Here is a 12,627-nt window from a genome sequence, read left to right on the forward strand (position 1 = left end):
CATGCCAGGCATGTCTGTAAGTCTTTCTGTCTCTGCGACAGACACATTGGGAAAGGTTTAATGGAGGAGGAAGTGTTAAAGGAATTTTAAAAGTAGCTGTATTTTATTTATTCTGGCTAGCTTTCAAATAAGTGAGACAGAGACCATTAGATTTATTAGCTAGAGACTAATCAAGCTTTATGGCACAATAACTGAATAGTTATTAATCTAGTCTATTCCTCTAGCTCATTTCACTATCTTCTAGCCAAAATCCTTGAGATATTTGCATTTTAGTATTGGTCTGGCCCTCTCTGCTCCAGATGTTTCCCCATGGTGTCTCTTGGATCCCTTCATTGTGGTGAATCGTCCTCCTCCTCCTCCTTCTCCTCCTCTTCCTCCTCCTCCTCCTTCTCCTCCTCTTCCTCCTTTTCTTTCTCTCCCCCTCCCCTGGTTGGGGAGCTTTTGGCTGATCAGCCTTTATTGACAAGTTGGAGAATCAATACAAAACAATGTTTACACAACATTCAAGCAAGCAGAAGATACATAGAATAATCATAACAATGCCATGTCTGGATTGCAACCAGATGTGGGGAGTAGAGAAATCAGCATTTGACTAATGCAAGGATAATCTTTACACAGTGCACAATAGCATTATGCCTACAAGGAAGGATTTATTCTGGCTCATGATTTCAGAGGTCTCAGTCCATAGTTGGGCAGCTCCATTGTTGTGGTCTCTGGTGAGGCAGAATGTTGTGGTAGGGCTGTGTGTGGCAGAACAAAGTTGCTCACCTCACTGCATTCAGGAAACAGAGAGAATGATGTGTAGTAGGCTGCCTCCTCCTCCTCTCCCCCCTCCTCCTCCTCTTCCTCCTCCTCTTCTTCCTCCTCCTCCTCTTCCTCCTCCTCCTCTTCCTCCTCCTCCTCCCCCTCCTCCTCCCCCTCCTCCTCCTCTTCCTTCTCCTTCCCCTCCTCCTCCTCTTATTCGACCTAGTCCATGGACTATAGGCTGCTATAGCCCATGGTCAGGGAAGGTCTCTCCCCTTAGCGAATTCTCCTGCAAACTCACAGGAATCCAGAAGTTCCACTCAAACTGAACACTGAGATGTGTTTCACAACATGCAACACTCGTAGCTCCTGACACACGTCTCTAGGGACTGTCATATTTCATGTGGGGTGAAAATAGCCTGCACTCAATAAGCTGTGAGCTCTACTGGGGTGAGGGTGAAACCATGTGGGGTTCCAGCAGATACCTATGAGAGTCACTGTAACGCTTTGCTGAGGTGCTTTCTCTCCCAGTTGTCTGTATCTTGATGGCTTGGCCAGGTGTCCTTGGTAACTTTGTACCCTGTCTCTTTCTTCTAGAACTCTGAAGGTGGACTCTATGTATGCATGAATACATTTTTGGCTTTTGGAAGGGAACACGTTGAAAGACATTTTCGGAAAACTGGACAGAGCGTGTACATGCACCTGAAGAGGCACATGCGAGAGGTGAGCTGGATGTTTGGGGAAGGTTCCTGCATGTTCACCGTAGGGATTTTTCTTCGCTCTCAGAACTTCTTGATCTCTTCAATGACAGGAAACCGCAGCAATGTGTAGACTCTCAGAGGTTCCTTCCCATCGTGGTCCTTACCTTATCTGGTTTCGTTTTCTTCTGCTAGGCCATCAGTTGGAATTAAGAGACCTTGTGTTTGATTGATTGGAAAAAGTAATTTTAATTTTAAAAAGTACGGAAAAAGTACAAAACTACAGTATCCCAGTGTTTTCCTTAAGTGAGAGAAGGGACTCTCTTAAAAGTTCATAAACCCCTTGTTTCTTTAAAAATTGTGATTTTTAAAAAAGAGAACTTGGACTTTTTAAAATTAATTATTTTTTTCACTTTACATCCAAGTCAAAGGCCCCCTTCTCCTCCCAGTCCCACCCTCACAAATCTCTCTCTCATTTCCCCTTCCCTTTCTCCTCAGAGAAAGGGAAGCCCCCCTTGGGTACCACCCTGCCCTGGAACATCAAGTCCCAGCAGGACTCAGTGTATCCTCTCCCACTGAGGTCCCACCAGGCAATTCAGCTAGGGGAACAGGATCTGGTGGCAGGCAACACAGTCAGAGACAGTCCCCACTCTAGTTAGGGGACCCACATGAAGACCAAGCTGAATATCAGCCACAAATGTGTAGGGGGACCAGGTTAAGACACTGCATGCACGGTGGTCCAGTCTCTGTGAGTCCCCATGGCCCCAGGTGAGTTGACTCTGTAGGTCTTCTTAATCCTGTCTCCCACTCTTCCACGAGACTCCCTGAGCTCTGCCTGGGGTTTGGCTGTGGGTCTCTGCGTCTGTTTCCGTCTGCTTCTGGGTGAAGCCTCTCAGGACACAGCTATGCTAGCAGTGTAACTGCAGCAGCTCCTGTCTGTAAGCAGAGTATCACTAACAGTGTCAGGGGTTCGTTCTCTCCCATGAAATGGGTCCCAAGTTGGGTCAGTCATTGTTGCCTGTTTCCTCAATCTCTGCTCCATCTCTATTCCAGTGCTGCCTGTAGGCAGGACAAATTTTGAATAGAAGTTTTTGTGGGTGGGTTGATGTCCCCCTGTTTCCACTGGAAGTTCGGCCTGGCTACAGGACATGACCACTTCAGTCTCTTTATCCCCTACTGCTAGGAGTCTCAGCTAGGGTCACCTCCACAGACTCCTGGGAGCCTCCTCCATACCAGGTGTCCAGCTAGTCCCAGAGATACCCCTCTGTCCCCATTGATTTCCACTCTCTCCCATTCCTCTCTCTCCACACCTGATAATTTTCTTTATTCTTGAGACTTTATTCATTAATTCAATCATAGCCACCCACTTTCTTCCTCCAACTTACATCCCCAATTTGCCCCCAATATGTCCCTTTTAGTGATCGATGTTCTAGCTCTTGATAATCCACCGAGTCTGTTGAGAGCTACCCATAAGTGCATGGGTTTGTGAGCATCCTCTGGAGTATGGGAGATCTGTCAGTGGCCACACATTAAAAAGAGAACAGCTCTTTCTTTCCAGCGGCCACCAACTGCTGGTAGCTCCTGAGTAAGTGGTGGGGTCCGGAGAGCACACACTTCACGTGTGCTGGGACCGTGGCTGGCTTGATCTTGTGGAAATCTGTTCTAGGAACCACTGCTGCTGTGAGGGCAAGAGTCACGTCAGAGAGCTGCTTCCCGTTCTCCAGTCCCCACATTCTTTCTCTTCTTCCACGATGTCCCCTCAGCCTTGGTGGTGATGGGTTGATAAAGACGCCCTGCTTAGGACTGAGCATTCAGCCCCTTATTCTGAGCACTTGACTGAGCACTTGATTGCCCACACAGAGAAGTGTCTTTGGCCGGTATTGAGAGAAGTCTAGGGCTACAAATGAACATAAATATTTAGAAAGCAATGACAATGTAACCATTTAGCAAAATTATAATAGCAGGCTCAACCCAGCCATGGTCTTTTGACCAGGCTTACGGTATCAAGGATGGATTTCTCTTCTGTGGAGTAGGGCTCAAATCCAATCAGAAAGCAGTTAGTTACCTGTAACTGCCACGCCACTAAAGCACCAGTAGGAATGTCTTGCCTGTCAGGCTGATGTTCTCTCATGCAGGGAACATGACCAAAGGATTCTCTTTTTAATCTCAGAAGCCTGCCTAGAAACTATGAAATTTGGCCAGTGGTTCTTGGTCTGTTTGGGGTTGATTTCTGTATGTCCTGCAGCCAGATGTGTGGCATATTCAGCAGAAAGGTCTTACCATGCAGTTATGCTGGGTGACTAAAGGCAACCATAATATCCTGTGTGGTTTGAAGAACTTCGGGGGCCTGCCCTCGACCCTGAATTTAATAACCCATGTTTTCTAGGAGTGGCATTGCCCTCCCATGTACAGTAATTCTATTTGAACGCATTCAAAGTTATATTTTGAAGTTGGCTTAGTAGTTAGTGGGTTTCTATGTAAGGTTTTTCGTATATCCTTAGTTTTGGCTAACTCACCCTAAGTTCTGGGATTACTGTGTGTGCTAGAGATTGACCTGGGCAAGCACTCTGTCAGTGAGGCCACATCCCAGATCCCTTCGAAGCCCTTCATAACCCCCAGAGTGGGCACCACCCATTCTCATTGTCATTTCCATGCACATCATTATACCTGCATTTCTGCAGGATAGTATGTAGTGTGACCGTGCATTTTAAAGACATGGATGCATGCCATTGCTCCATCACCCTTGATTACCGCAGAGTGCCCCATCATCATGCTCAGTGTTGCTCTAGAACCTAGCCACGCTGAGACGCACGCAGATGTATTCACTTCATATTTATTAAGAGATGTTCAGCATTCTCTCCTAGGCTCATCTTGGAGTCCCTTTCTTCTCCTATCGCTGAACATTTAGATTGCTTCTGTTCGTTGCCGTGCCAAACAATAGACAGTGAACATCTTCATGCATTTTCTGCAGACACCCTTGTACAAAGGTTTCTGTAAGAAACGTACCCTCCCCATCCTGCTGGCTCGTGGGAGCAGGCTAATTCTCCCCAGTGTGTTAGTATCAGTGTGTTTCCTGTCTAAGTGGTGAGGAATGTCAGTTTGTCCACACCTTCACCATTTTTTGGCCAGACTCTCAGTCTTTGCTAGTCTAATGGCTGAGAAATGACATAAAAATATTTGACATTTCGCTCTGTGATGCTTGAATATGTTCTTATGTATTTAAACTCGTTTAGAAGGTTAGGATGATCATTGTCGTCTCAGTGACTTTTCTGCAGTTACTGCTCTACTGCTGTGGAGAGAGAGCTTAACGCTGACCATAGGGCAGAGAGGGGTAGAGAGTAAGAAGAGGGAGAGGGAGAGGAAAAGAGAGGGGGTGGGAGAGGGGGAGGAAAAGAGAGGGGGGAGAGACAGACTGAGGGAGAGAGAGGGGGGAGAGGAGAGGGAGAGAGGGATGGGGAGAGGAGAGGGAGAGGAAAAGAGAGGAGGTGGAGGGAGAGACTGAGGGAGAGAGAGCGGGGAGAGGAGAGGGAGAGGAAGAGAGGGATGGGGAGAGAGAGGGAGGCAGACTGAGGGAGAGAGGGGGGGAGGGAAAGGGAGAGAGACTGAGAGATTGGGTAGCTCATTCCTAGTGACATCTCTAACAAGGTCATACTTCCTATCCCAGGTTCCACAGGACCAAACATTCAAACATTTAAATGTATGAGCCAATGGGGGACAATTTTGAATCAAACCAGCCCAGGTGTGTGTGTGTGTGTGTGTGTGTGTGTGTGTGTGTGTGTGTGTGTGTAGCCCAAAGGTCACTTTTCTTCTTCTATCACGTGTTTCTGGAATTAAACTCAGGTCATTAGGCCTGTATGGCAATTGCTTTTCCCTACTCAGCCATCTCTGGCCCCTCGCTTTTGTTACTGATTTTATTTTATTTTATTTTACTTTATTAATTTTTTTGCAGATTTATTGGATTATTGACATTGTTAGTTTTCAAGTATCCATCCTATATATTTCTAATAATTTACAAAACACCTTGGATCTTCTAAATAGTCACTTCTGATTTGAGTTTTACTTACTTTCCCATGTTGCCCTACCTGGGATGCCTAGATATCACAGTTTCAAAAGTAATCTTTGAAATCATTTAATTTTGCCCTAGTCGCATGTTGCTCTCATGGTTCTGCTGGGATCTGGGATAATTCTTATAAAGCTCAGGTCGCTTCACGTCTCAGTGTAAAGGGGTGGAGTTGAAATGGAGGCCGAGAGACTTTACTTGCTCAGGGTCACAGAGGTGGTGGTGGCGTGGCGGGCTGTTGGTGACCTCATTTGTGTGATTCTGCATCTATGCCTCTACCTTAGCTGTACCATCTTTGGTGACAACCCCCACTCATTTTTGCCCTTTTGCCTGTGTGTTCCTATTTTGATCTGCTGTTCCCTGGGCTCCAGGCCTCTAAGCCTGTCACTTGCTCAGCTTGCCTCTTATGACTCATAGCCGAAAACACTGGATCAACAACAGTCTCCTTAACTGACCCTTCCTATAACAATGCTCCAGATGTGATCCAGTTGACGAGTTGATGCTTCCTTGCCCTAATGCTGGAGCTCTCCCACCACTGTAGGGCTTGGGATGACATTTTGCATTACCATAATGAGACAGACTAGCTTTATAAAGAAAGAGATCTATTTACCTTATAGTTTGGGGTCTGAAAATCCAACAAGCATTGTATAGGTTCTGGTAAGACCCCAGGGAGGGTTCGTAGATGGCGGAGTCTGCATGTGTAGAAGTCACATTATGAAACAGAAAGCCAGAGAGATGGGGATTCCACAATTCCTTCTTAGGATGTACCCTGACAGTCCAATTCGCCTAATTTTTAATGTTCTCACCATTGCCCCATTCCATGCAAAGGGCCAAGCTTATAATACAAGAGTCTTTGAGGAGAGGATGGGATAGAGTGTCTGATACACACAGGACCAGTGTCCTGGCCTCAGCCTTCCGTTAGGCCCCTGCACTTGCTCTGTGCTCTCCTGCTCCTCTGAGTGATCACTGAGCGCCGGTCTCTTGCCTCAGATAGTGTGTGGTCACTGTGTTTAGCCTTGGACTCTACATAGTCTGTGGGGAACTGTGATTGCATTAGTAACTTGTGGGATGTATTTCTCACCTTCTGGAAGCTGCCAGCCTGGGCCTGTGGTTTTCATCCCTTTCTCCCTCACCCTGACAGAAAGTTACATACGCCTGTCTTTGTGTTCCCAATTGCCCCTGCTTTGGGGAGCTCACTCTGAGCGTAACTCCGCTTTCCTTTGTCAGGGTCTAGCTTCTTTCCTCCTGTCTTCAAACAAACAGTCTACACAAGGGCCCCTCTCCTTCCATCCTGTGGTTGTTAGATTGTGATCTTCAACTAAAGCCTCTTAAACACCTTTTCCTCCCAGCTGTGATTGTGTCCTCTCAGGGCCAGGACCTCACACTGCATCTGACTGAGTAATGAATCCTGCTGATCCTTGGAAATGTCTGGCTTGTCAGGGAGAGCTTGGTTGCTGTTTTAGGCCTGAGGTTACGTTCTAGGAGTTTGAAGATTTGAGACTGCCTCTTGCACCCTTTCTCTGGTACCTTTCCTTCTCGTCTTCTCTCTTCTGGCTCCTTTTAAGCTCAGGCCCTTCCTTCCATTAGTCATTGGTTACCTGCCTTTCCTGGGATGCCTGCCTTCCTCCTCTGAACATGCTCGTTTTCCTGTGTTCTCCATGTCCTCGTTTGGCTGTTCTAAGTGGAGGCTTCCAAATAAATCTCTTCCCAGAACTGGATTGGGCCATCCAAATCTGACCTCTGGTTTTCTTTTCAGCGTCTCAGAAGCTCCTCAGGTCCAGTGTGACAGGCTACACACCGCATCCCCTCTGCCAGCCCCGTCCTTCTTGTGAGTTCCAGAGAGCAGGACACTTTTTTGGGGGGTGGTGAGGGTGGGACTTGATTTTCTTGTGGATCTTCCTGGTAACCAGGTCTTGTTACCCGAGCTTCCCACACAGCTCTGAAGTCCATCCAATCTCCACCAACCAGGCTGCCGTCACTTGGTGCTCCGTGTTCCTGTGGTTGACATGTCCTGTAACTTGCTGATTTATCTTCCTTTCTTTAAACACAGAGCTTTATGTTTTGGTTCATGCTTGGGACACACAATTTTTTCACTCCTTTCTTACTGCACCGTATTTGTGTTCTCCACATGGCTATTTCTCCTTCCTAGAACTACCATGACTTAATGCCTGTGTTTGTGTGTTCTCTATATGTATTTTTTTATCTACTTATATCCTCATTTCTCTTTTACTTGTTGTATTCTCTGCAGTTAAAAATATCCATTTATAAGCTAGGAGGTGGTGGCACATGCCTTTAATTCCCTCACTCAAGAGGCAGAGGCAGGCAGATTTCTCTGAGCTTGAGGGCAGCCTGGTCTACAAAGAGAGGTCTACCAGGACAGCTAGGGCCATACACAGAGAGAAACCCTGCCTTCACAAACAAACAAACAAACAAACAAACAAACAAACAATCAATCTACCCATCCATCCTACCTACCATCACCTACCAACTCATCCATTTCTCCCTCTCTCCCTTCTTCCCTCCTTCCCTCCCTCCCTCTACCCATTAGTCAATCTATCTATCTATCTATCTATCTATCTATCTATCTATCTATCTATCTATCTATCTATCTCATACATACATCCACCATCCATCCTTATATCCATCCATCACTCTGTGATGTCCATCTGTCTAACCATCCATCCACCCATTAATTCATCTTTCCATCCATCTATCCATCCATCCATCCATCCATCCATCCATCCATTTTTCTACTGACCCATTCTATTACTAATATCTTCTATATTTGAGGACCAATGCTCTTCTTACACGATCAGTCTCTTCTTACCTCTATCTCTAGATAAACCAACCATTTCTTCATTAATTGTTCCATCTCTTGGGTTTCTCTTAGTACTTCCCATAACCCATTGTTCTTTCTGCCTGCGCTCAGTCACCCTCTGTGTTGGTGAGTTCTTTGGGAGAAGAACTTTGTGTTTATTCAGTTTACTCGCACACAGAACCTGACAAATGGACACAGTGCTATTTACTCGGGAGGAGTTTTCCTGCTTGAACCCTGCCGTAGGAGCAGGGGCAATGGTCTTTAGCTGTAAGTCCTATTCTTGCCCTCCCAGAGGGAGTATTCTAATCAGAGTCTACCGTGTGACCCTACCATCACGGGGGTGACACACCTTCCAGCCAGTCTCCACACAGACCCTCTTTCTCATTCCTCTTCCATCATGTAGGACCGTAACAGGGAAGCAAACCACAGACGTCTGTGAGGAAAGTCTACAGTGCTCGTGGAGACGGGCGGTCTGGGGTTCTGAAGTGAATCTTTGGTGTAGGTCTTCCTTCTACCCCTATCCCCTCCTAATCCCACTTTTTTGAGGGAAGCGAGTAGTGGGGAGGGGACAGAGGTTCTGAGATCATGGAGGGAGAGATTCTAAGGAGATGGACGGTTGGCACTAGAGTTTGGAGAGACATGTCTTTGAGCTAAGTGTTCTGTAACTTTGAGATTTCTATGAGGACAACTGTAAACCCATAGTAGAAGCCATTGAAAGGGTGTGAGACTAACTAAGAGGACTTGGCTTTCAGTATCAGATAATAAAATGTGGGAAAGTAGACTTAGGACTCCCAGGACAAGCAAATGAGAAAGAAATTCTGAGAGCACAGCGTGGCCTTGACTCGTGTGGCTGTGTGGAAAGGTCCTGGGGTGGACTCTGCTTACAATGAATCTGTGTTCTTCTCTAATAGCCAAGAACACATGTGGTATGAAAATAGACCGGATGAAAAAACTTTTGTAATCATATTCAACTGCTGCTGTCCAGCCATTTGATGGCTGCTGCTGAGGACTCCCAGCAATGGTGGGGATCATATATCACTTCGCAGGGCAGCAAACTCTGTAGTGGTTCTCTAAAAGCATTTAGATGGGTTGATTTACATGTTCAGATGATCAGAATATCACCAGTGACTATATGTCAACAGTCAATAAATCTTTGAACCGTTACTGTTGAGCATACCCAGGGGCAAGGACTGAGAATCCTCATGTAGGCAAGGGAACAGGAGACTTTGCACAATTTTCTTTCCCAAGTCTGCCCCTCATAATGGACTCCAGCTCTATTAGGAGTGAGCACTGATGACCAAAGTTCCAGAATCAGCTTCAACTCCTCCTCTGGTTTGTACTTCCTTTCCAAGAGGGATTGCTTTGTAAGTCAATGAAAAACAAACAAAACAGACAATACATAGTGTCTGTAAGGGTAGAGGTCCAGTTTCTGCTTTTCCCAACATCTAATCCAGGGGAATGTTTTCTCTTGGCCTTTTATTCTAGGGAACCTCTGAGTCACACCCTTTGTTATTGGACTGTTTATTTTATGGGCTTTATTTTAATGATCTGTTTTTATTTTCCCAGAAGGTAAGAGGAGCTTCTGGTGGAGCTTTACCCAAAAGGAGGAATTCTAAACTATTTTTAGGTAAGATAATTATCAATACTGTGCACGCTGTCTTTCCCTGTCTTCTTGTCTCTAGGGATAGGGATGAGGTATCCCAATTTAAATGCTGCCTGTTCTTTTTATTTTCCTAGCCGTGCTTTGAGAGTGGAATTGGACCCAGGGTTTGAAGCAATTGTGGCAGCTAGAGAGGAATTATGGCCCTCTTGGTGGTCTCTTTCTGTGTTTCTCCTGCCTTTGCCTCTGCTTCTGTGTCTTTCTGTCTCTCACTGTCTCTGTGTCATTCCCCCCCACCAGCCCCTGTAGTCCAGCGGTCGATGTCAGGAGTCTTTCTCAAACAGTCACTCTCTTTATTTTATGGACCTGGTCTCTCACCAAACCTGAGCTTAGCAGTTCAGTTAGATTGGCTGCTAGCAAGCCTGGGGATCCTCCCGCCTCTGCCTTTCTAGCACAGGGGTTACAGTGACATGCCTACACCTGTTTTTTTAAAAATGTGGTTTCTGGGGATCAAATCCAAGTCTTCATACTTGGGTGGCCAGCATTGTACTGGCCAAGACTCCGGAGCCCTTTTGCTTTCTTTACTGCCTTGAAGGAAGAATGAGTCTTTTTTTCTTTTAAAAATTAGACAAACAATGGGTTTTGTTAGAATCAAACCGATGTTTTCAGTAATTCCTCCTTTTGGCCTTAGGAGACAACCAAGAGCCCTGTATCATTCTTGCCCGTCGTATTTACCTATCCTTTCCAGTCTCCGCTAGCTCCTCAGTTTAAACTTTTAAAAGATTTATGTGCATGGTAGGTTTTGTTTGCACGTAGGTCTGAGCACCATGTGTATCCCTGCTGCAGTGGAGGTCACAGAGGGCGTCAGAACCCATGCAGGTGGAGTTGTGGATGGTTGTGATCCGCCATATGGGTGCTGGGAGTTGAACCCAGGTCCTGTGCACGAACAAGTGCTCTTCACCCAAGGCATTCTCTGTCCCTACCAGCAACTCTCAACCTTCCTAAAGGTGCAACTCCTTAATACAGTTCCTCATGTTATGGTGGCTCCTTACCGTAAAATTATTTTGTTGCTCCTGTATAACTGTGATTTTCTACTGTTGTGAACCATAATGTAAATACCCGACACATAGGATATCTGATATGTGACTCCCAAAAGGGTCACAGCTCACAGGTTGAGGACCTCTGCCTTAGACTGTTTTTAGTAAGTGATATTCCTCATTTTCTTTGTAGAAGGCATTTTATTGATTTGGATCTGAGGTCGTGTGTTTTAGCAAGGCCAGTGTAGAGGCAGTGAGTCCTGCTCAGGGAGACCCCTCTGTTGCTGGCGTCGAGATATGTGTAATACTGCTGATAAGGCCTCATACTGGTGATGTTGAACTTGGTGTCTACCAAGGGGATGGCTCAGTCAGCAACGTGATCCACAAACAGGAGGACCTGAACTCAGATCCCGAGCTTCTATGCTAAAAGCTGGGCATGGTAGTGCATGTTTGCAGTCCCACGGCTCAAGGAAGAGATAGTTGATCCCTGGGGCTCACTGGCAGTCAGCCTAGGCTACTTGGGGAGTTCCTGGCCAGTGAGAGATCCTGTCTCAAAAAATAAGGTGGAGAGTAGTTGAAGAAATTACCTGACATTGTTCTTACACACACACACACACACACACACACACACACACACACACACACTTTACCCCCACACATGTACATACAACTACACATACTAAAATGTACAATCAAGAACATCCCAAAGGATGGTGGATTAGCCTGCTAATTTTAGCACCCATCAGTAGATCTTCCCTGCAATAATGATAGCTAGTGTTTGATTTTCCTTATGAAGGAGAGCTAGCCTTGCTTATGCAAATGACTACTGGTTTCTAAATCACATAACTAGCCTCGAATTTTGTGTTTAGCCTCTGCTATAGTTTTTCTCAGCAATAAAAAAACAATTGCTATTATCTGTGTGCACGTCTCTGAATGATTACAACTATTATTTAAAAGACATTTCAATAGTGTGACTTCGTTTCAATAAAAAACAACTGCACACATTATTGTATACATTTGCCTAAGTGTATACATGCATGCATGTCTCTATTTGTGAGTACACATGTATGTATATATCCGCATGTGGCTGCAGGCACATTCGTGTGTGTCATGCCCACACATGTACATATTTGAAATCCTGGCAGTGTCTCGGAGATTACTAACAGTAGCTCTTTTCTTAGGCTAAGTTGATTCTGATTCTGGTTTTCTTTTCTTCACTGCCGTCATCACCACCATCCACATTTTCTTTGGTTGCACAAAGGAGTTAGTTAACCTCTTTGCTTTCAACCTTAGTGCTGAAAGATTTTCGAGTTTTTATTTTTCTAGCAATTATTTCGATTGCAAAGGTTGTTGTCAAGTTATGGTTTGAAAAATGAATGGGAAGGAGGCCTCTGAGATCTTGCTGTTGCCCCCAGCTGCGTTTCAGCCTTTGAGACAAGCTGCAATCAGTGCACCCTTAGCAGTCCAGAGCTCTGAAGCTCACAGGATGGTCCGGTCCTATTCTAGTGCAGACCCAGTGCAAGCATCTTGGCTGCTGTGAGTGTGTGATCGTGATGGCTGTGGCATGGCCATCAAATGGCAGGCCATAGCTCTTCTCTCTGCCTTTTTGCTTCTGCAGTGTTCCCCAAGGCCTGGTGAACGTGGTTTAAATGGGTTGTATAGGGCTGAGC

The 12,627-nt window shown here is 45.8% G+C and overlaps 1 protein-coding gene across 4 annotated transcripts in view; it reads left to right on the forward strand.

Moving 5' to 3' along the window:
- Nucleotides 1-12,627, forward strand: part of Usp13 (ubiquitin specific peptidase 13) — a 110,744-nt gene that overhangs the window by 19,647 nt on the left and 78,470 nt on the right. For 2 of the 4 annotated variants that reach the window (XM_087622044.1, NM_001107665.2), the window contains 2 exon segments: nt 1,342-1,467; nt 9,887-9,947. In XM_087622044.1, the coding sequence (XP_087478170.1) occupies nt 1,342-1,467; nt 9,887-9,947 (187 nt within the window). 4 annotated transcript variants of the gene reach the window in all.

Source organism: Rattus norvegicus, chromosome 2 (genome assembly GCF_021556685.1).
Source record: "Rattus norvegicus strain SHRSP/BbbUtx chromosome 2, alternate assembly SHRSP_T2T, whole genome shotgun sequence".
Lineage (NCBI taxonomy): Eukaryota > Metazoa > Chordata > Mammalia > Rodentia > Muridae > Rattus > Rattus norvegicus.